The sequence below is a fragment of the Zosterops lateralis genome (genome assembly GCF_965231275.1).
Source record: "Zosterops lateralis genome assembly, chromosome: 1".
Classification (NCBI taxonomy): Eukaryota; Metazoa; Chordata; class Aves; order Passeriformes; family Zosteropidae; genus Zosterops; species Zosterops lateralis.
Window position 1 is genome coordinate 45499603 of NC_139762.1, and position 23367 is coordinate 45522969.

Sequence of the window (23367 nt, forward strand, 5' to 3'; positions counted from 1 at the left end):
CCAGTATCAAAAGAGGAGCCATTGTACCTGACATCACACAGCTAAAATACAGGAGAATGACTGACCACATTCTGCAATGCCCACTTTATGTACACGAACAACTGGCTTTTCTTTGCAAGAAAAACCACCTATGCAGCCAAAGAGAGTTGCATTTGCCCAGGCACAGAGAGCAGCATTTGCTCACTTCAACAAACCAGTCTCAGAGCTAACGGCCATTCCCCTTTACACGAGACTGGATCTGGTTTAGGAATCTGGCAGGGCTCCCAAGTCAGACCACCCTCACAGGGGAACCTCGTATGACAGCAAATGAAGGCTGAACCCCCTCCTGCTGCTTTCTATGGACACAACACTTCATCTGCCTCTGTTGTTGCCATAGCTGGGTTTATCACCCGCTGCAGAACTTGTTATTTCAGGTTGTGGTCTGAGTTGCAGATGGGCCATCTGTCACAAAGATAGTTTTTGACATCTATCAGTTCTGTTTATAGCAAGTATAGTTCCATTTTGCTGCCATCTGCCAAAGGTTTCCTGTTCTCTCAGCCAGCAACCCTCAGTTGAGTCCCGCACATCAAGGACAGGTCCCCAACACTTTCTGCCCCTCTAGGATAATCTTTGGGGTATACAGGTGGTTTCCAAAGAGCTTGGTGCTTCTGTGGAGAGGAGAAGGTGAGCACTAACTTATAGGATGACTGCAAGGAGGGGATGTAACAGAGGAGGTCCAGTGAGTGTTGAAGATCAGGGAGTTCCTGGCCTGCCGCCTCCCCAGCATGGCAAAGGACCAGTTTGAGCTGTGCTCTGGGCTGTCATAGGCAGAGGAGTGCTCCTGGCCCCTGCTCCAGCAGCAGCCACAGCTTTGCATCATCCTGCCCAGCGCCACCCTGAACCTCTCGCCAGCAAATACATAGAGGAAGGGGTTGAGGCAGCTGTGGAAGAAGGCGATGCTCTGGGTGACCTGCAGCCCAATGTCCAGCTGGTTGGCAGCCTGACAACTGTGCACCACCCCGGTGTAGGTGTTGATGGCTTTGACCAGCAAAACAATATTGTATGGGAACTGAGAGAGGAGGAAAGCGGTGATGATCATGGTGATAATCTTCAGCGACTTCTGCTTTTGGAATCTTTTGGCTTGTAGGAGGGTGTTGATGATAAGAGTATAACAAATCACCATGACAAGGAGCGGGAGGAAGAACCCTATGATGACTTTCAAGGCCAGGACCATAACTCTGAAGATCACGCTGACATTTGGTGGGTACATAATTTTGCAAACTGTTACATCACCGATCTGCGTGCTCTGGCTGTAAATGATTTCTGGGATGCACAGGCCCACAGATGTCAGCCAGACAGCCAGGCACATGAGCCTGCTGCGCAGGAACCACCTTCGCCTACAAGTTTTAGCTTTCATTGCTTGGACTACAGTGACGTACCTGTCAAAGCTGATGCAGGTTAGAAGCAAGCTGCAGCCATAGAAGTTGATCTTATACATGCTGTTGACAACTTTGCACATGAAGTCCTTAAAGATCCATCCATCGGAAGCAGCCTTGGCCCAGAAGGGGAAGGTGAAAAGGAGCAGGAGGTCAGCAATGGCCAGGTGCAGCAGGTACTGATCCATCACACTCCTCCTGAAGTGGTATTTGCAATAGACAAGCACAACCAAGGTGTTCCCCACTGTGCCCACAGCGAAGAGGAGCCAAAAAAACACTGGCAGGAAGGCTTGAGCAAACTGCCTGACCTGCCTCTTGTCACACATGAAGTCCGTGCTATTCACTGTGTTTTCACACAGGGATAGCACCGTGCTGTCATTCCTGTAGTAATCCAGGCTACCCTTGCCAGGATGTGTGACCTGCAATAAGACATCTAGTAAATTTGTGTTGAGAGACTCAGTAAAGCATACATTTGCCCCTCTCCACCAGATGCAATTGGAGATGCCTAATGTATTCAATTTAAATGAGAAAGTCCAAAGGCTGACAGTGAAACAGGTCATTTCAGATTGAAGTGTGCAGCACAGCAGAGATTTACAAAAATGACCCATTGAGTGAGAAACTCACAAAAGAGCAGTTCACAACATCCAGCCAACTTCAGTTATTAAAATGGCAGGCGGTGAAAGCATTAGCTCTGTCTGATGATTCAAAACATGGTTTGCTTGGCTTCAAATACATAACAAAAGGCAAAATGCTCAACTTGGAAAGAGGTGGAGAAGAAGTCTTTGTGTTACTGCTACGTTGGGATGGTACCAGTGGCTCAAAAGAGACAGAAAACTGATGGAGACAAAGAGAGGGGGAAGGAAAAGGAGATCAACAGTGACATAGCTGTATACTCACTGCACTTGCAGCTGCCATCTTCAGCCAGATCGTTCCTTGGTCCTGAAGGAACCTCTGTAGCCTGGAGAGGAAAGATGGGGGGAAACAACTGATTTGAAACAACTCTGAAGCAGGACTGTGACTCTCTTCCTTGTACTTCTTCTTCTACCTTTAATAAAAACCTCAACTCTCTGAAACAAGTCTGGCCGGAAGATGAACAAACCACACAGAAATTGATGTCACTGATTTGAATTATTTAGTTATTTCCATTTTACAAATTTACATTTAACCTACATTAGGTCTTCAGCTTCTCTATGGCACTGTGCTGATTAAGTCCTTTGATGTACTACAGTCACAGCAATCTCATTTCTAACAAGGTGCAGACTCCCCAGTGTGCACATGTAAAAAGTAATCTGAAAGCACTGTATCTTGCAAAAGATTCATGAGAAAAAATTGAAATGTTCCTCTTAAATTATCTAGCAACTAAGAAGGAAAAGTACCTGGCTTTAGTAGTACTTTGCAGTCTTAAATATTTGCATCCTCTGCAGCAAGTGACTAATCTCTGCCTGCAGCTCCTCTTTCTTATCTGTGAGTTTAGGCACAGTGCTCATTGCTGTTGGACTGCAAAGCTGATCATTAACCCCCAGTAAACAAGAAAATATTGGGCTTTTTCTGCTGCAGATTGCTTTTCTGGTCGGTCAACCATCACAAAAGATAGCTGAGCCTGGTGCACTCGATGCAAGACAAATACACCTAAGTATTCCACATGTTCTGCACCAGCTTGTCCAGAATAATGCCTGGGGATGAAGCCTGGTGACAACACAAGGTGGGTCAATGCTACTGACCTTCAACTAGCACAGACCTTTCCTCCAGACCTCTCCTAAAGCAGCTCATGTAACCAAGAGGTCACCTAGCAGAGACCACAGCAGAAGTGGATTGAACCAAACCTCCTCCATGGGGAAATGGCCCATGTTCATGTTCTGACTTCCCTCTGACTGCTCGTTGTGGGCTGACCAAAAGCACCTGTGGCTGGCAGCAGGCAGTCCGTGACCTCCTGATTTCTCTCCAGAACTCACTTTCTAACATGTCATTGCAGCATCTGGTGAAGGGTGCAGATCTGTGTATCCCTGGGGAGCTTTTGTTATGTTATTCTCTTCTAGCTGTCAAACCTACTTTAAACTGCAAACAAAAAGATCATTGTAACTGGGCCAGTTTAGTGGGGAGGGGCGGGGGGGGGAGTGGAAAAGTGATTTGTAAATCAGTTTCTTTTCCATGGAGGCTTCTCATGGGAAAGAGAGACATGAATAATGGAGGAGTGAGGGGACGAACTGCTGCTGCAGGAAGGCCGGAAGGCCAGCCTGGATGTGGCACCCAGGAGTCACACTCTGCATGTGATCTTTGCTCTTTACACCTACAATTAACCTTTTTGTAGGCTGAGATGAGCGAGTGCTCCTGGGGCCTCAGCCTGATTAGATTTCTCACTATTTACTCACTATTTCTCACTATTTACAGACCATTTGCTCTGCGGTTTTCATGATTTAGGTGGCTCAAACACAGATGGCAATCTTCTCTTTCTTTTATTTTTATTTTGGGGTTTTTTTTTTCCTGGTAAGCTCTTTTGATACCAAAAGGACAATGTCTCATACCATCAATTTTCTGCTCATGCGGATCATCTAGCACAGGGCAAATCAGAGGTTGCTGCTAGGTTGTGTCCTGCTGCAAAACACTTTAACTGGGGAGAAAAAAAATACCCTCGAACAAGAACTGGGTGTCTTTGGGCAGTTTCCAGTGTCTTTTTAGGAGGCTGAGACAGGAATGAGGAGCTGGGTCGAGTCCTGCCCGCTCCAGGTTGACCCATGGTCACAGCTTCCCACTGCTGCCTGCCAAGGCTGCCAGCTGACAGGAGCCAAGATCGCAGGGTCTGTATCGTGCCCTGCAACACCAGCTGCTTTGCAAACAACAGCAAAATGGAGCAAAACAGAAGTATGCCACCTTCAAGAGGAAAGGCCAGGTTATTCCTGCTGCAGAAAGTGGGGAGACTCAGGACAGAATGGCAGGCAGTCCCATGAAGTCCCTACTGGTGGCAACTGGCGGCACATCTTTATGTGACAACCATCCAGAAGAGTGTGGCAGGGAAGACTTTGAAAAGGAAGGCAGTGAGAAGTGGTTAATGTTAAAAATGAAATTTGGGGTGTTTGTCCTATGATGTAACAGTGGAAAGCCACCTCAGTGGCACGTGGCACCTTTCCTCCCAGACCACCTCAAAAACAAAGAACCCGTTCCCATCAAAGCTCAAGCACCGCGCCCCCACCCCAGGTCAGAGATGGGGCGAAGGAACCGCAGCGGAGCTGCCTGCCTCAACGGAGCTCCAGCCGCAAAACAGTCGGCCGTCTGGCACGGGAAGTCCCGACCCCCGCCGCCGCCGCCGCCGGAGCGGAGAGAAGCCGGCCGCTTTCCCCCCCATGCCGCCCCGTCTTCCCCCCCCGGTTCGCTGCAGAGGGGCCCCATCCCAGCCCCATCCGCGGCCGGGAGCCGGTGGGAAAAAAACCCAAGAGTCTGCGAGGCCTCCCACACCGGCCGTCCAGCCTGCGGAGCCGCCCGCCTGGCTCCCGCCTCGGTGGGGCTCCAGCCGCGAGGCGGTCGGCCGTCTGGCACGGGGAGGTCCCGACCCCCGCCGCCGCCGCCAGAGCGAAGAGAGGAGAGCCCCGGCCGCCCCGCCTGCCCGCAGTTGCCATGCTCCCCGTGCAAGTCGCCGCAGCCGCCACGCGGTCAGCCGCCTCGGCCAGATGAGGCGTCCCCCGAGCCAGCCGGACCTCTGCCCCGCTTCAGGGGAAAAACCCCACACCCACCACGTTCCACCCCCCCGGTCCAAACCCCCACAACACTGCCGCCGCTGTGAAGCAGCATGAAACTGAGACGCCATTGCTGCGGCAAAAACTACCCCATGGCCGCAAAGAGCTCCAAGCCCCCGCCCCGGTGATCCCGCATGCAAATTAAGAACTCCGAAAGCGTCCCGGGATGAAATCTAACATAAAAATACCCTTATCAAATAAAAACCAAGTAAAATTAAAACGGATAAGAACTAATACTCAGCCGTGTGGACCCTAGAGAATCAGAAGAGCTAATTTCTCCAGTTTAGCTTACTAGCCGTAAGTTAAAAAGACCAAACCGGAGATGAGACCACAGGAGAAAACAAAGAACTGACAGGACTTTGGGGTTGCTCCCCAGGCGAGGGCCAGTCCTCCAGCTCTGTTGAATTGCATGCAGCAGAGCTGATAAAGCCCTCCTCCTCCACGGCGACCAAACCCCTCGGGCAAATATTAATAAGAGCTGATTAATAAAGGCGTTTATGGAGATTAATATTTTCTCCGCCCATTTTTATTCATAACAGTTAATAGAAGTATGAACTTGTACATCTTATGTCTTCTTTCTGGTTAGCTGGCATGCAAATTATGCTGATTTAGGTTCCCCTCTCTGCAGGAAGTCTGAGCACCACGGGGTTCTGCAGTAATGATGGTGTTCGGCTGTGACCAATCCTTGTTCAATTCACACTTCAAGGAAATTTCCAAATCACAGTTCAGGCTCAGTTCCAATTATGGAAAAAACAGTGATTCTGGCTAGGTTTTGGGTTGGCCTCTGCTGTTACTTGGCATCATGCTCATGTCAGCAGCAAAGCATCTCCTTCCTAGGGGAAGGAGCCCAGGATGCTCCACCATCAACTGCAAAATCTCCCCTAAGGTGTCTGCGTATCTCTAGTAATTGTTGTTATCTTGAAACCCTTCATGAAACAGGCACAGGTCTGTATGATGATACCACTGTACAGGACATGGCCTCTTCCACCTTCTGGGCCATCCTCTAGAAAAACAGAAGAGGGGGAGTAGATCTCAGCCAAACCTCAGGGCCCCTGCTAAGGAAAGCACATGTGAAAGCACAGGCATAGTCTCTGGGATAAGGGATGAGTTCCTCTGAGCTTGCAAATGGCTGCCTGACAGTGGATGCACAGTAATTATCCTTATTTCAAGGTAGTTTGGCCCTTGCTATAAGGCAAGCTGATTCGGCTTTGGGAGAGCTACATTAACTGCAGTGGGGTAAAAGCATGCCCATGAGCAAAGCCTCTGATGCAAAGGATCTTCACATCCTTTGGTCTCTCCTCCATGAATTTGAGCCCTCATGTTCAGGATTTAAGTGACTTCGATCAGCCTTAATTTAATCCTCCCTGGAAGCAAAGTAATAATTTAACCCATCACTTTACAGAGCCAGTCCCACTGTACTAAAATCCCCCAGGGTAGATAAACCTCCAGACCAGTACAGGGGCAGCTGCTTATCCTGTTCATTACTTTCCTGCCACATGACATCTGTTGAGTATTGCTGACAACAGCAGCTTTTTTGCCCCCAAGAATGGGAACAAAAGCAGACTGGTGTGAATGTTAGTCCTCTTACCAAATTTCTGCCAAACTGGTTCCTGATTTGTATCCTCACTCAATGCCATCCACAGTTAAATTCTTTCAAGCAAAATCAGAGGCAAGGCCATCAGTTCTTGCAATACCAGCATGCATTGTGAGATAACTTGTGACTTTCCTTCAGCTCATATTGATGCAAAACTAAGCATCTCTGTTTTCCTAACAAATCTATTGCTTTCATGTCCATCAAGAGAACTTGCAAGTGAAACACTGTTGTTTGTTTTGTTTAAAGTGAGAAAATTAAAACCACCAACATTTCTTCTATGTCCTCTTTTTAACTTTGGGGTGCTTAAGCACAATTTGGGGATGATTTTTACAGCTCTTCATTTTTTGCAGGTACTATAGGCAGAGAAGTACTTAGCTTGACGTGTTGATCAGATGTTAGAAGATCTTGCAGAAATAGATTTTGCAGAAATAGAACAAAACTTAGGGTTATATCCTCTGCTGAGCCTGACCAAGAAGTTTCCTTTTTTTCATAGTGAAAACTGCGTCGTGTTTGCAGTAAATCCATATTTTAACATACCTATTTTCCTTTCCTTGGGTAAAAGGAGGACATTAAGCTGCCTCATTTCAAGCAGGCTGTTTGAGAGGTTCAATAACCCCCTCAGATGTTCAGGGGAGAGGCTGTGGCTGCAATTCACTGTCCTCTATGAGGAAGATATTTGCAGTTGGTGAGATTAGTGCCTCTGACTGCAATTTCAGACAGGTAAGTTGCTTATGTAGATTACACAAAGGTCTTCTTGTTCCAGCATGGGTACACAGTCATTAAAATTTTCCTTCTTTTCAGAAAGCTGGAGAGTTAAAGTAAAAAACCATCTTGAAAACTTTCTGAATGGCCCTGGCAATTAGAACATCCACCACAAAAATGTATCAGCCCAGGCTTGCACAGGTAAACTAACAGCTGAAGTAACAGTTTTGGCTGTAAGGATGGGTTGCAAACACAGAGGTTGAAGGGAAAAAAAATTATTTACATTACCCTAAGTGTAGCAACAGTTTTCCTCCACAAAACCAGAACAAGTTTAAAGTCTAGGTACTGAAGATACAGAGTTATCCAGTTTCTACCACTATATATATATATACATATATATATATATATTTCTGTGAACCCAATTCCTGTTCGCTGGCAAGGAATTTTCTAGCAAATCCTCTACAGAGCCATGACACCATCAGCTCCTTTTACAGAGCACTTGGCAAGCAGGGACAGACAAAACAGACCCCAAAGACTGATGTTAAATGTTCTCATTCCTGTCAGGTCTTCATATTCCTGTGCTGGGTATTCTTAATTAAACTGGGAGCTGCCTGTGCCTGCTTGCCTAGCTTGGAATGCCCATTTTAGACCAAACATTCTTTTGGCTGCGTCTGTTCTCAAGGGATATAAAAACTTTACAGATCTCAGGTCCAACTACTATTTTAGGAGAACCACTGTCTTTGTTACTCGTGCTGTAGGCTGATTCATACTGTGACTTTTAACTCTTGAGTTAACTCCCTTCAGAAGTGTGCAGGGCAAAGGGATAAAACGAGGCTTGCCAGGGATGAACAAAGGAATTGCACACCAAAGACTGAGAGACTGTACACCAGTGAGATCCTTGGTTGGCTGTATGAGGCAGTGGGTTTTGTGCATTTGAAGTTCTTCTACACACAGCATGAGGAACAAGCAAGAGGAGCTTGGCTCAGCCCCAGAGATGCACTGTCACTGGCATAAGTGAGCCTCCAGGTAAGGATTAAAGGACAACAAACAAAGTGGGTGTGATTGTGGTAGTTTACTATAGGCCACCCAGGATGACAACACCAACAAATTAGTCTTTACACAACTAAGTACTTCTTAGTTGCTTACTTGGCCTGTAAATCAACATAGCTGATAACACAGGTCCATAAGATTCCTGAAACACCTACACCTCACCTATACCAAGAACTGACTGGGAAAGGCACTCTCCTTGATTTATTGCCTGTTAACAGAGAGGGATTACAGGCAAAGTGATGATTTGTGACTTTCTTGAGCGATGATTTTCTTAGCCACAGCAACCACGAAGCAATCAAGTTTAAAATCTCTGCTGACACGACGAAAACTAGCAGCAAAACTTCAGCTCTGGACATAAAGTGAGCAAAATCCAGGCCACTTGGGGAACTAGTTAGTCAGGTCCCCTGGTGTAGAAGCATCCGAGACTTACAGGGACAAGGTACTCTGCAAACCTGAGATATTCTAGAATATGTGGTTTTATTGCAAGGGTCGTGGGTAGAAAGGGCCTTCCCTTCAGCCACCAGCCTGGGCTGAAGGGGAGTCCCAGAGAGAGAACGAGACAGAGCAAGAGGATATGGGCTAAGAAGAGGGGAGAGAGAGAGCAAGGGGGCAGGGGTCAGAGTGCAGGGGGAAGAGAGCAGAGGTAAGAGCAGGGAAAGGAGAGCAAGGTCCAGAGAGAAAAAGCGAAGAGAGCAAGGTCCTGGTTACAATACATTATATCTTCTTTTGTGATGAATATTCTAATTTACAGTGACCAACCAATACAAGACACAAATTCCTATAGAATCTACATACAGCCTATAAGAACTACTACATTACCATGTGTTATAGTTTAAACTCTAAAAACTACTCTTTAGACTTTTCTGTTTTGCTACATTGACTTTTAAATCCTTTAGCCAGCAAAAAAGTATTGTTCAATCAAAAAAATTTTCCTTCAGCTAACCAAGCTATTGTCTTTAAGTTATATAGTAACTAAAACTCAGTATCCTACAACTCAAAGTAAGCTTCTATTTCTATTTCGATTACAAGTTTCATATTTTCAGAATCTTTTGCTAAGCAATCATATTTATAAGGTTTCCCTGATTAATCTTTCCCAATACCCTGGAAAATGCCTTTTTCTGCCTTCCTGCCCAGCCAAGGTGGCAGAGGTGGCTGTTCTATCATTCCTCTGGGGAGGGAGCTGGGGCAAGTCCTCGGCCTTGGACAGGCCCCAGTGTGTGGTGCTGCAGATGATGGCCTGACCACTGCAGGTAAAGGCCAGAATCACCTTTTTGTCCTGGCACTTTTTGTGTGGCAGCAATCTTTGGAGCTGTGCTCAGTATTGGAGGTTGTCTCTTGATTTCAGTGCAGGGCTCCCGAAAGAGGATGACAGAGCTTTAACCTGGGAAGGAGAGCACCCAGGCCCAGCGCGGCCTGTCGGGATGGTGGGCTGAGGTAAATATCAGCAAGACCTTTCCATTTTCGAAACTTGAGTGGGAGAAATCCTGGGATGTATTCACCATGGGAGGCTGTACCCAAAGGTCTCCTGTGAGCTCCTGACAGGCAGGGCAGGGCAGGGCAGTGCTCTAACAGGGGCAGCAGCACACGCGGCTGCACGGCCCAGCCCGGGGGCGGCTCCGGGGCGGTGAGGGCAGGAGGAGCCCGGGCTCGGGGGGCGGAGCGGCGCTCCTGCTGGCGGTGGGCAGGGAAGAGGAAGAGGAGGAGGAGGAGTGGGATGCCCGTCCAGCGGCGGCCGTTTCCCGGCGGGGCCGTCAGCTGACGCCGCCGTTTCCTGGCCGCCGCCCGCCCGCCCGCCATGCTGCGGCTGCTGCTGCCGCTGGCCGCCCTGGCCGCGCTCCTCGGGGCGGCGGTGAGTGCCCGCCTGGCCCTGCTCCGCCAGGGACACCGGGGCTAAGGGGGGCGGCCCGAGGGGCGCGGGGGGCCGGCCTGGCCGGGGGAGGGCTGGCAGGGGCCTCCTCCCGCTGCTGCTGCTGGAGGAGGGCGCTTCACCTCGGTCCCTTTTGAAACCAGGAGCGATTCAGGGCGGCGCACGGGGCGCGGGTGCCGGGCTTGTGGCTGCGCCGAGGGGGAGATCCCGGAGAGGGATCCGTGCCCTTCTCCCGAGCAGGGCGGCCCGCTCCCGGCCCCTGGGGCTGGGGAAGGGCTGCGGGGCCGCTCTGGAGGCCGTGGCCGGAGCGGGGCCGCTCTCGGGGGGCCGTGGCCGCTCTCGGGGAGCCGTGGCCGGAGCGGGGCCGCCGGGCCGGGACTCCCTCCGCCCCCACGAGTCCTGGAGGCCTCGCCGAGCAGCCCGGGGCCCTGGGGAAACCGGCACCGACACTGCCCGGAGATCCCCTGGGAAAACTTGCTCACCCTCTGGTGTGTGAGGGGGAAAAGGGGTTTTTCCTGTTCTCCATAGACTCTGTTGTAGCTGCCTTGTCCCGGGGGACACATTAAGGCAGCCTGAGGGGGAATCCTCAGGCTCCACAGTTCTCGTGCTCTATGCCTCCAGTTTGAGGCGGTGTCACTATTGCCTTGGTAGATGTTGTAGCTGGACAGCTGGTTAAAGATGTATGAAAAGTAGAACAGTATCATATGAGAGCTTATGGAAGGGCAGATTGGGTGGCAGTGGTGTGGTCTCTGAGGGGTGAGTCTTCTGAAGGCTGAGCCTTCCAAAATTTTGAAGATGGCAGGCAAGAAGAATAAAAAACAAATACTCTTCAAGCTTGGTAGTATTAGCACTTCTGGGGGATTTAATAGGCTAGTTTCAAACAGATAAAATACTGTAAATATGCAGTTTTGAGGGTTTGCTGCCGTGGGAGGTTGTAGAACCAGACAGTACTTAACAGATTTAAAAAAAAAAAAAAAGAAAAAAAAAAAGGGTTTGCCAAATTTAAATACGTTGGGTTCATAAGCAACATCCAGAAATGACTGTGCAAGGATTTGCCTTCTAACATTCCTGGTGCAGTAACTTTGTCAGCTGAAGGAGTGTGAAGGAGCAGACCAGACTGTGGCTGGGGTCCTGTCATTACTTTAAACAGCATTTCTGACTGCTCTTGTCCAGACAGACTATTGTGTGGTGCCTAGAGGACCTATGGACTTGAACCAGTAGGGCATTTCTTGTGCTCTTATCTTCTTAGCTCTGTGTGTTTTTTCTAGAGACCTATGTGTAAAAGAGCACTATTTCTTAAGAGTAGTTTTGTAACAACTGAAAGGGCTTGAGAGCAGGCACGATTTCCCTGACACAAGCAGAGGGAAGGGGTCTTTTAAAATCTTGGTCTAGTCCTCAGAGTAGATCAAAGGTTCCTGTCATCACAGATGTGCTAATGTTCTTTTAAATTAGCTTGAGGGCATATGCAACAGATAAGCAACCTGCCAAACTGGTGTTTGAAGACTTCTGGGCTCAGGCTCTCTGCTGAGCCCTACAATGCTGCTTTTGTGCCCCAGTTCTGAGATATTTTTGGTGGTAATGATTGCTTGCTTCTTCTATCTAAGTGTGGATTGAGAGACAGGAAGTGTTTTGAAAATAAATGCGCTATTATGGAACTATTATGTCAGACATGGTCTCTGTTGCATGTTATGAAAGACTATCCAAACTTCTTTCATCTATGATTAAAATAAAACAATAGATTTCTTCTAAATAGAAATGTGCAACCTGAGCATTAATAGACACACTGTGACTGAGCAAAATACAGAGCAAACCAGGGAGTTCTGCTACCATTCAAACATAACTGACGCTTGTTTGTTTTCAGTGTGTGAGCAGACATGATTTGATTGTGTGCTCCCCTCCAAAGGAGCAGGGCTGGTATTTCAATCCCTTTTCAACTCAGTTGCATCCTGTTAGACCAGGATGTACTAGAACAGGTGTTGAGTCCTGGAAAACTACATGTAGTGGAAGTGAGCTGGAAGTGAGTAGCAAAAGAGTGTGAGTTTCACTGGTTCTACTGATTTTCAGGGCTTTGGAGAAATCTGATTCACATTGGCAGGCAAGGATATCTGCTGGTCATCTGCAGTTTCTGGGACCACAGTTGCATCTTTTCCAGTGGGGATTTCACTGCTGCTGTAGCATGTGTTAATAGAGCCTCTTGCATTTGCTAAGGATGATGTTGGGTGATGCCTGCTTTTCAGATGGAGCCAACTGCTTGGCAAGAAGAACAGAAATAACGTATTGAGGTAATATCAGAAGCAACTTAGTCCCAGAACATGTATGGGATTTACAAATGCTATAATGGTTGTTCCCTGGACTCATTGCATCCCTGCTGTGATGTATTGCCATCTACTATTAGGAAGTCTTGATGAGAAAAAAGAATTTAAAATGAAAGGGTGTGTGTGGGAGAAATGATTGAGGGAGGCAGACAGGGAGCTTGGAAGAAGACTTCCAGCATCCAGTCTTTTCTGTTGTCTGACTTACTCTGTTTCAGGACATCTCCTTTGTGTCTTTATGACAGCGATTCTGCATGGCCCAGCATCTCGTGTAGTATGTAGAGTAACAGTCCTTTATTGCAGTCTGGGAAAAAGGGAATGTGTATAATATTTTGAAGTGGCTCATACTGGTTCCTGGTTGCAGGCTTTGTTGACCCAAGGCACCCGTTCATAACCACTTTATTGACTACTGGAGACTTCTGCAGAACAGAAGGGAACAGTCAGGAAGCAAAGATGATCTCCTTCAAGCAACTGCCCATTGAAGCAAAGGCTGTAGTGGCTGCAGGAGTGGTTTTCTTCTCCATGACGCTATCACGGAGTTACCTGGCGGAAAAACTCGATTTCAGGACACGGCACTGGCTTCTAAGGATGCAAATGGCACTGTTTTTTAATTCACTCATGTTGGTGGGGTCTCTTCATGTTTGGAGAAGCACAGTCACCACGTTCACCAGGTCTTCAGCTGCCAGCTCCTTCTGTTTCATGCTGTGGAAAGTAGCTGTGTTCATGTTTCTAGCTTTGGCTCATTCAAGCTTCTTTACATTGCTATTTCTTGTTGCAGAAGAGCCCTATTTCTTTTCTTTAGCTGCCTACACTTGCTTGGGGGCCTATATTATTCTCATCTTTTTCCTCTTCACTCTAGGCTCTGTAGAGCAGGCTTACAAGTTCTTGGCTGGGAGAGCTGCTAAGGCAGGCACTGGCAACAAGAGCAGAACAGCACTGAAACCAATTCTGGCAGTGTTGCTGACTGTTGTGCTGACTATTGTTGGGCTGTTAAATGCTTCCCAGCCTCCTACTGTGAATTCAGTGGAGATTCCAGTTCACAAGCTGCCCTCAACAATGAATAACCTGAAAGTGGTGTTGCTTTCAGATATCCATCTGGGGCCTACAGTTGGGAAGACCAAGCTTGCCATGATAGTGAGAATGGTTAAGGCTTTAAAACCAGATATCACCGTGATTGTTGGGGACCTGTCTGATGCTGAGGCAAAGATCATACGACCTGCTGTTGAACCTCTTGGAGAACTTGATTCTCCTTTGGGGACTTACTTTGTCACAGGAAACCATGAGTACTACACCTCAGATGTTAGCAACTGGTTCGAGCTGTTAAAATCATTTAACATTCAGCCATTGCATAATGAGAATGTGAAGATTGTTTCACCAAAGAGCACTTCTGACTGGTTCTGCCTGGCTGGAGTGGATGATATTGAAGCAGATGTGTTGCACTATTCGGGACATGGCATGGATTTGAAAAAAGCGCTCAGAGGTTGTAGCAATGAGCATGCAATAGTGCTCTTAGCTCATCAGCCAATTGCTGCAAAGTGGGCCCTTCGGGAGAGACCAGACATAAATTTGATTCTCTCTGGCCATACTCACGGAGGGCAGATTTTCCCTCTAAATGCTGGAGCTTATCTTCTGAATCCATTCTTCGTTGGCTTGTACCAAGTTGGGCAGAATACCTTTGTCTACGTCAGCCCGGGGACGATGTACTATGGAATGCCCATGAGGCTGGGCAGCAGAGCTGAAATAACAGAGATTATTCTGCGTTCTCCTTGAGGAGTTTTCCACTTGACAGACTTCTAATTTTTTTTTTTTTTTTTTGGCCAGTATTTTGGCTCTACTACTATGAAAGCAAATTCTTTTTCAGGGAAGCCAGAGAAGATATGTTGGGCTGAACTTCAGCAGGTTTTGTTAAGTTTGAGCAGAAAACACTAACTGTATCTTGAGCCTGTGAAACAAATTTGGGACATGTTAAATTACTGAAGAAATTCTGTCTTTGAGTTCATTGTTTTTGAGGTTCTGCATTTTAAGATAACACTGATGTCATGGAGATAATGTGTGTCCTGTGCATGTTTAGTAACACCTGTGTCCTGCAGCGGCTTCCTGATGGTTACTACTGTTTGGTATCCATCAGGCAGCTGCCTTATCAAATCTCAGGCAGGTGAAGTTCTGAGCTTGTGCAGTGAAGTCACTTATGCATGTTTTGCAGACAGGCCTGCAAGAGTATGCACTGAATATGTAAATTCCAGGAGACTTGTGCTAGAGTTGTTATGGGAAAGGAATAGTTTAATAGTTTAGGTTTTTTTTTTTTTTTAATTGAGGCTGGATATCTTTATCCTGCTTGCTGTCTGCAGCATGCACCAGGACTTCCAGTCTGGGCTTCTTACTAGTACTATAAGTTGCCAGGCATCAGTTCTGAAATTCAGTTTTGTCCAGTTAAAAAGCTGGTGACACTGACACCAAAAGGTGAAAGTAGCTGTCTTTCTCAGGCATTGTCCCCAGAATAGCTGGGCATCCAGTAATTGCCTACTGAAAATAGCTCTAATAAAAAGCAAATGAGGAAAATTCCAAAATTAACTTCTGTTGCCGTCTGAGCATGCAATACCTCCTTATATAAAGCACTAATTCCAAAGCTTAAATACTCAGTGTCTTTGGTCTTCATTCTGTGTTTTTTTCTTTCTGCCTAATTTTTCCTCCATGATTTTTCTCTTGCAAGAACGAGTAGATGCTATTTGAAAACAATGCAAATGACTTAATGCTTGAAATTTGTTAAAGGCTTTAAGTAAATGATGTCCTCTTTTAATGAGAGTAAACTCTGCAGCAGGTGACTTTGCCAAAGAGCATTTGTATGTCAGTGTCCTGGTTGTCTGATGGGCATTTAGCAGAGTAACTGCTACAGGATAATGAGGGATGAAGGATTTCTTCCCATCTGTCATAGAAGGGCTTATCATAAATTACCATAATTATGGGAAATTTGAGGTATTAAAGAATAATTGATACAAACATTCTTGCTTCTATATCTTTGTGTTCACATAAGAAAGCCAGGATGTAAAATAATGTGTGGGTTTTGTCCAGGCTGGTGAAACACTTCTGTACATCATCTCTCTCCTCCTCTCCCACCTCATTGGTGCTGTGTGAAACATGACAGAGTTCTAGCCTGGGAATCCCACCTATGCAGTCTGCAGTTGTAGCCACAGGGTTTCCCTTGCTCTGCCTTTCTGCCCATCAGTGCCCATGTTCCTCTCAGGCAGACCCACAGCATGGGGCAAAAGAAAGAAGTTCTTATCCAGGAAACTGAGGAAGGAAGGCCAGAGCAGTGATGTTCAGTCTTTTTCTAACTTCCTGTGTGATCCTAAACCAAACAACCATAAACACTTGGTTTCATTCTTCAGCTTTGGTTCTTCTGTTGAAGGAGATAGATCGGGGTGTGTTTGAAAAGTGATTTTTTCAAAGCACCATAGTCCTTGTAAAGTCAAGAGGTTTTGTAAGTTAAAGTTTGAGGTTTGACTTTATCCACTCTCTTGACATCTCCCAGGCAGAGTTTCTAATTCCTATATTGGTTTTGTGTCCTGCTCCTCTGTACAAACATCTTACATTTTTACTCAGGAATAATGAGAAATACTGTAAATGTGTCATAAAGGTTAATGGAATTAAGAGGAAGTCAGTCCTCTTTCAGTTTGAAAGCTGAATACCTTACCAGCCATGCCTTCTGCTTTGCCAGATTAGATAATTTCAGTTTCCCACCACTTATAATTTTGTAAACTTTTTTTTAATGATGGTGTTATAATATCTGCTTAAGTATCCTAAAATTTCCATGTATATTCAACACTGCTCACTGTTGATGTGGGATCCATCTGAGGCTTTTTGCAGTCGGTGACATAGTGTCAGATGGTCTTATGAGGAGGGAATTAATTTTGATAGCTTGTAACCCTCTGGTTACTTGTCAACATGCCTTCAGTTAAGAGCTGTGTGCTCTGGGTTTAATGGTGCAGAGTATTCTCACCTGGCCAGTAGTCCAGGAGGATTTTTACACTTGTTGCACTGATTGTTCTTGCCATGTTAACAAGGCTAATTGTTAAGCCAGTTTCCACAACAGGAGACTGATTTTAGATTGTGCCAGTTTCCCAGTGAGTTGCCAGTATTCCTTACTTTTTTTTTCCCTGCCCTTTTTATTTCTCTCTTCATTCTGATCAAGTGTGTGCAAAAACGTAGCTGAAGGGGTCCTTCCATCCCAGAATTTCTTCATTACTTTGTATGTGCCTCTCTTGGAAGATAATTATGTACCCTTTCAGAAGCAGATATGCATCCTTTTAGGAGTGGTCATATTGTCATTTCATAAATTCATTGAGTTTTCCTGATATAATTTAGTTCTTGCCCATTTTTTTTTATATCTCTCTCTCTGAAAGGTTGTTTGCTTGGTGATTACTTCTTACTTGTTTTCTTTCTGTGCCAAAAGACTTCAAAGCCTTCTCTTATTTTGGTTTTTAATTATGAATGGAAAGTATCCTAGATCAACTTTCTGTTTGATAAAAGGAATGAACCATTTCTATAATTTCTCTAATCAGCAATCTCTAACTGTCCTTCAAGGTTCTCTCTATATTTTTTCCAGTCTGATTTGAATGTGCACGATGCAGACCTGTTTTCAGTATTTCAGATGAAGAAAATTGCTATGCTGCTTATTTTGTAATTTTTTAAATTTATTTTTTGTAAATTCTGTGTGTGTGTAATGTATTTAATCTGGAGAAATTAACTAAATGAGTATATATTTTATCCTATAAAAGCCCACTTCACTGGGGGCTGAGGAGGAGGTAATTAATGTCAGAATTAATAGCAGAATATAATAATATTGTCACTTTGTGAAAATTATATTTATTGTATAATTACTATAGAATGGATTGGAAAATATGTAAATTGTGGTATAACAAATGCTTTAAATGTTGGGATTAAATAAAACTTTATTCTTATAATCAAGCATGAGGCTTCTTATGACCTTTTATTTTGTACCAGATGCATTGTAGCAGTTTGTGCTGAATAGTTTTAACACACTCATTCTGTTTACTAACAAAAAGCTACCAACAATAAGCCTGACTAGTTTTGGGAACTCTTACATCCCCACTGCTAAATGAGGCGTGGTGGAAAGTGAGAAAGGAAAGGCCACTCTTACTTTTGCCTAAAGCCTACTAGAAGAAGAAGTCCAGACAGCAGGGGTGAGGATGTAATGCAGAGAAAAGGACCACTGAGAGGGCAGAGAAAGGTTACTAAGAGAATTTTTTTGTCAGGAACAGAATAAAATGAATGATTTGTGGTTCTCAATTTTGATACTAAGCTTTGACATAGAGAAAGAGGTGTTCTGTGATTGGTTTAAGAGAGGCAAGAGAGGCTAAAAATCTTCAGGGAGAGAGGATTTGTACATTTGTTTGCTTTCTAAATAAGAAAAATTCCCTCCATTTTGTAGATTTGGAGAATGAGAGATTTTTGCCACTGATAAACGGTTCTCTGTGTTGAAGATGGGGAAAAAAATCCTATGTCAAAGGACATGCATGTTACGTTGAAATAGCATTAAGGTTGCAAAAATAAACTCTTACTTGATTTAAGCAAGGACAAATTCTTTAGTTTTTCTCTTTTCCATGTGAATATGCTCTGAGGATGTAAGGTACAACACTGTACCATTGCCTGTATGTGGGAGCATCTGAGGATGGCAGGGACAAGGAACTCTGCTGACCTGAGATATTCTAGAACATGTGGTTTTATTGCAAGGGTCATGGGTAAAAAGGGCTTTGCCTTCAGCCACCAGCCTCGGCTGAAGGGAAGCCCCAAAGAGAGAGGGAGAATGAACAAGAGGGTAAGAGCTAAGAGAGAAGGGAGCAAGAGAGCAAGGTGGCAGGGGTCAGGGGGAGGAGAGCAGAGGTAAGAGCAGGGAAAAGAGAGCTAGAGAGAGCAGGGGGAAGAGAGAGAGAGGTCCTTGTTACAATACATTATTTGTGATGTTACAATACATCTTTTGTGGTGAATATTCTAATTTACGGTGACCAACCAATACAAGACACAAAATCTTAGGGAATCTACATACAGCCTACAAGAACTATTACATTACCACACTGTGTAATATTTTAAACTCTAAAAACTACTCTTTAGACTTTTCTTTTTTGCTACATTGACATTTGGATCCCTTAGCCAGCAGAAGGGTATTGCTCAATCAAAAGGGATTCTCCTTCAGCTGGCCAGGCTATTGTCTTCAGGTTATATAGTAACTAAGACTCAGTATCCTACAACTCAAAGTAAGCTTCCATTTCTATTTCGATTATAGGTTTCATATTTTCAGAATCTTTTGCTAAGCAATCATATTTATAAGGTTTCTTTGATTCATCTTCCCCAACATCTGTAAGGGTCTGAATTTTCAGCTGGGCGCTGATATGAATTGGTATGAAGGAACTGGCACCCCAAACAATGCTGTTAGTGTGTGTTGCTTACCAAACGAGCAGACCCACTACCCCATCTTCTAGGGAGACAAAGTGGGAACAAATTCCCTGCAAATTCACTGTGGTGAGTATATAATATTGGCAGAGCCAGACATAAACTCACGAGGACAACGCTCTTGTTTTTGTTGCAAGCCCTGGTTCATCCACTGACAATGAAGTAATGCTGAGGAATTGATTGTGAAGGAAGTCTGTTTATAGTGAATGATGAATGAGGTGAATTCGAAGTATTCTGGTAGCTTCCTCCCTCTCCTCACCCACGTAGTAACACTGTGTCAGGAAGCGTATGTGTTGGGAAGGTGATTTAACAGCTATGGTCATAGCTTTAAAAACCTTACTTCTAAATGGTAACTGGTTCAATGATAACCACTTTCATAAATAATACTTCCTTTTAATTGTTTTGAGATAGACATGGGTCTGTCCCTGAGGGCATGTAAACATTTTTTTCAGCATTCATCATCTCAGCAGTTCTCTGCCATGAGTGGAAACAAGGGTCTTTTTCATAGACCTCTTGGTGTGGTTAGTCTGAATGAGGGGGCTAAAATCCTCTTACAGAGGGACGCCACAGCAATTTATTTTGCCACTCCTAATTTCCAGGGATAACAGTCTTTTAATATGTAAGATGCTTCTATCCATAGTGATGCCCTTTTTTGGTTTCTTTTCTGTGTGGTATTTGGTTTCTGAGTTCCACTTAGTCATGATGGTTTTGAAGCACTCAGCTCTGCACTTGTCACAGTGCCCTAGAGTAAACGTTTGAAGAATGTGAAACATCTGCTTGATGTCTGTAAGGATGAATAGTTTCCTTCACGGGTGCACACTGAACAGTTCCATCCTAGTGCAGCATTGCCCAGCCATCGAGGTGCAGGCTATAAATGAAAGATCAGGAAGAAAAGTCACATATGTTTAAATTGAACAGGGAAGTAAGCAGCTGTATGTGCAGCAATAGTTTGCTTGAGTTCTAGGAGCTTGGTGTTACTACAGCATCATAATTTCCTATGAAGAATCTCAACCTTTGAGTTACATTTGTTCCTCAGCTGTTGGTTTGTATTTCTGAATTCTGTGTGGTCCTGATTTTGGAGAGGCCTGGCATGCCCATACCTTTGTCGAGTCAAGATTTATTTATCTTAATGAAGTGAAGTAATCTTAAGAATGGGTCCATGTTTGTGGAAACAGAGCATAAAAATCCTCTGCTGTGCAGCTCTTGGCAGCCCCTTGCTTTTCCTGTTTCCCTGCCAGCTCCTTGCTGTATCCTCTCTTATCTGTTGTTACACATCTGCCACACAATTTCACTTGTTCACTGTTGGCAGAATGCTTTGAATTGCTATGTGTGTCTAGGCCATTCTCCACAACGTTTTTTAGGTTTTCTGTGAAATAATGCCTTTGTTGCAGATGGAACATTCTGTTGTCTTCCTCTTTGGAGTTTGTAGTCTTGAAGTGATTGTAGAGTGTTATCTCAGTTTCTCAGTTTAATGACAGTCTAGGGATAAGTATATTGGCTTAGCAATTGTTTTCTCCATTTTTTTAGGAGAGAGTGTGTTTTCTTTGAACTGTATCTGCTAGTTTCCTTGTTCTTTTATCCTGTGACACATTGCACTGGCTCCCTTTTGCTGATTTGTTGTGCTAAGACTCAGGTGGGCTGTAGACAGCTAGAGGAAAGTCATTCCCCATCTCTTACTTTAGGACCATTGTATCTTTTATTATAGACAACCCACAGCTATTGTATAGCCTGTCCTCTGTGTCTTTCAAGGCAGAAAAAAAATTATACTGTGTATTTTTTTGTTTGTTTTTGCGTGCAGAATATACCTGAGAGGAGTTTTGGGATTGATTATGATTCCAACTGCTTTGTGAAGGATGGGAAGCCTTTCCGTTACATCTCCGGCAGCATCCACTACTCGCGGGTGCCCCCATATTACTGGAAGGACCGCCTGCTGAAGATGAAGATGGCAGGCCTTGATGCCATTCAAACGTGAGTAGCTGTTGCCTTGCCAAGTGATAAGTGGTCCTGGGAGCTGTGTGAGACATCATTGAGAGGAATACTGTCATTGTTACTTCTTTATTGTTTTTCCAGTAATAGGTGAGGAAGCTCTGGAGAAGTGAAGGGTGGTACAGGATGACCTTTAACCACATAAGTGGGGGCAGCTGGGCAGGTTGTAACCAGCAGTCTGTTTCCCTGACAATAGGCAACACCTCTTGCTTCACAACCCAGGGTGCAAATGTGACTTGAAACAAATTGTTGGACTGTGAACTTTGGCAACTGCAGAACAATTGTGCATGCCACGGACATTGTACTTCCTGCTCAAAAGGCAGACTAGGTGAGAGGAGACAACAACCTGTTAATACAGCCTGGGTTGGTATCGCCCAGAAGCCTTGAAAATGTTGGTGAAGACTGCAGTAACATTTAAAAGCTATTTCAAGCTATTTCACTGGGAGCATTTAAATTTAGATAAATGGATGGGGAACTAGGTGGACTTCTTTAAAAAAAAAAAGTTTAAACAGCTTTCAGTTTTGTGCGTGTTTTCAAAACCCTTAGTCCATTTTTCTTGTCTTTTTTTACCTGGGTGTGTACTTAATTCAACAGATGAGGTGTAGATTAGAAAAAAAAGTCAGCTTACTCTTTATTTTTGCCATAGCTTCCTTGACAAAGGAAGTAGTGGAGATGTATAACACACAGTCTTGTCAGGCAATGGTTGTAATTCCCAAACAGGTTTGTTTTCTTTTCTTAAGTCATTGCAAGGCTTAGAGCTTCTCTTTGAAACCACCTGCTTTTTGTGCTATAAAGTGCAGGTTCTGACAGAGCCTGTAGACTCAGTGGGAGTGTTATACAACCTCTCCTTTCTCACCTGCAAGTTGCATGGTTGCTTTGTACACTTGAGGATGAGACTAGTCAGGGTTAGAATGTGAAGAACAGACAGCACGAAAAGAAAAAAAGCTGAAATTTTCCAAATTTAAGGTTCTTTATTTTTTCACATATCTTAAGACTCCTCCCTGTGTTGGGATGATGCAGTCACTCTCCGGTGAGTGTTTTTTGTGGTTGTTTTTGTTGTTTTCTATTAAAGAATCAGGTTCTGTTTTTGCCAACATTAATAAGAGCAATGGGATTAAGTAACACAGTTGCTCAAGACCAGATTGCTGGATTTGCCCACGTAAGTACTTTTTGCTGCAATAAGAGTAATTTAAAGTGGATCTGAAAATCATACCTTTTGGTGTCTGGCTTGAAGGTCAGACAGTGGCTTTTTCCAGACAGTGGCTCTGTGACTCCAGTGATCCATAGTGTCTCATACTTCCCTTATGTCTCTGATTAATTTTCCTCCTCCTAACAGCACCCATGTGTTTTCAGTGCCCTTTGTTCATTTCCAGCTTTTTCAAACAGTCCTTCTTTTTTTAAAGAATTTCCTTTTCATGTCTTCTGCATCACTGGAATTTTGAGATAGGAATATCTTTTTTTTTCCATTCCCTTCGTCACCCTTACTCAATGGCAAAATTGCTGCAGGGCTGGTTTGGGTTTTTTCTTGTTGCTTTGTCCCTCTTCATTTGTGATCTCCCACTAATGAGGTGGATTTTTTCCTTCTTTATTTTCTGCTTTTTTCCCTTGTTGAGGTCTCTTACTCTGCTTTACTGATTTGTGTTAGTGCCTTTCTGCTGTGCGGGAAGGAGAGGAGATTTGTTTTGCTGGTGCCAGCTGATCTCTGTTGGTCTTGGGAGAGCTCAGCTGTGTCTGTTTTGGTACAAAAGCTGCTGTCCAGCTGGCAAGTGGTTATAGCACCTGTGGCTTTAGGTGTTGTTGCTGGATCACATCATAACAGCTTCATTAGTCTTTTTTTTTTTCTAAGAGCAGACTGAGATTCTTTGACTTTCTCTCCTAGTTTTGCTCACCTCTGGATTTTTTCTACTGTGGTGAAACATAAATCTAATAATGTAGTTTAGAAGCAGAAAATGCTCCTGTGCCTTGCATTTCTACAAGAACCAAATCCATGTGTCTTTCTGTTTGACACTAATCACTCTCTCTCCTGATGCTGAAAACGCACCTCACTGACCAAAAACCCCTTCTGTTTTTCTTTGAAGTTTGCAAATAATCAAGTCTTACTGCTCTTGAATACTTGAGATAAAGCTATAAATATTCATATAACCCCAAAGAAATCTTCTGTGATTTTGTATGATTTTGGTAAAAAATGGAAATTGATCTATGTGATTGAGTTTTTGTTTTCTCTTCTGCATACTCTTTCCTGGAT

At 44.6% G+C, this 23367-nt stretch overlaps 3 protein-coding genes across 4 annotated transcripts in view; 2 read left to right on the forward strand and 1 right to left on the reverse strand.

Annotated features, from left to right (window-relative positions):
- Nucleotides 1-670: 670 nt before the first annotated feature.
- LOC310922814 (C-C chemokine receptor type 9-like) lies at nucleotides 671-10286 on the reverse strand (the record flags this gene model as incomplete). Its single annotated transcript, XM_083883657.1, has 4 exons — nucleotides 671-1834; nucleotides 2313-2373; nucleotides 4866-5114; nucleotides 9871-10286. The coding sequence occupies 4 exons, from the start codon at nucleotides 10284-10286 to the stop codon at nucleotides 671-673; spliced, it is 1890 nt and encodes a 629-aa protein (XP_083739783.1).
- Nucleotides 10275-23367, forward strand: part of GLB1 (galactosidase beta 1) — a 41621-nt gene continuing 28528 nt past the window's right edge. The window contains exons 1-2 of the mRNA XM_083874216.1: nucleotides 10275-10338; nucleotides 20935-21104. Coding sequence (XP_083730342.1) covers nucleotides 10285-10338; nucleotides 20935-21104 — 224 coding nt within the window. The 5' untranslated portion in view covers nucleotides 10275-10284. The remainder of the gene's footprint in view (nucleotides 10339-20934; nucleotides 21105-23367) is intronic.
- Nucleotides 10279-17623, forward strand: TMPPE (transmembrane protein with metallophosphoesterase domain). 2 transcript variants are annotated; one of them, XM_083874234.1, is made up of 2 exons: nucleotides 10279-10338; nucleotides 13033-17623. In XM_083874234.1, the coding sequence occupies exon 2, from the start codon at nucleotides 13122-13124 to the stop codon at nucleotides 14436-14438; it is 1317 nt and encodes a 438-aa protein (XP_083730360.1). In that variant the 5' UTR covers nucleotides 10279-10338; nucleotides 13033-13121; the 3' UTR covers nucleotides 14439-17623. The 2 variants fall into 2 exon arrangements, with proteins under 2 accessions (XP_083730360.1, XP_083730361.1); XM_083874235.1 differs by lacking the exon at nucleotides 10279-10338 and adding an exon at nucleotides 12421-12638.

Bases quoted from the DNA above. Each gene is read 5' to 3' on its own strand.
- TMPPE (XM_083874234.1), top strand. From the start codon at position 13,122: ATGATCTCCTTCAAGCAACTGCCCATTGAAGCAAAGGCTGTAGTGGCT.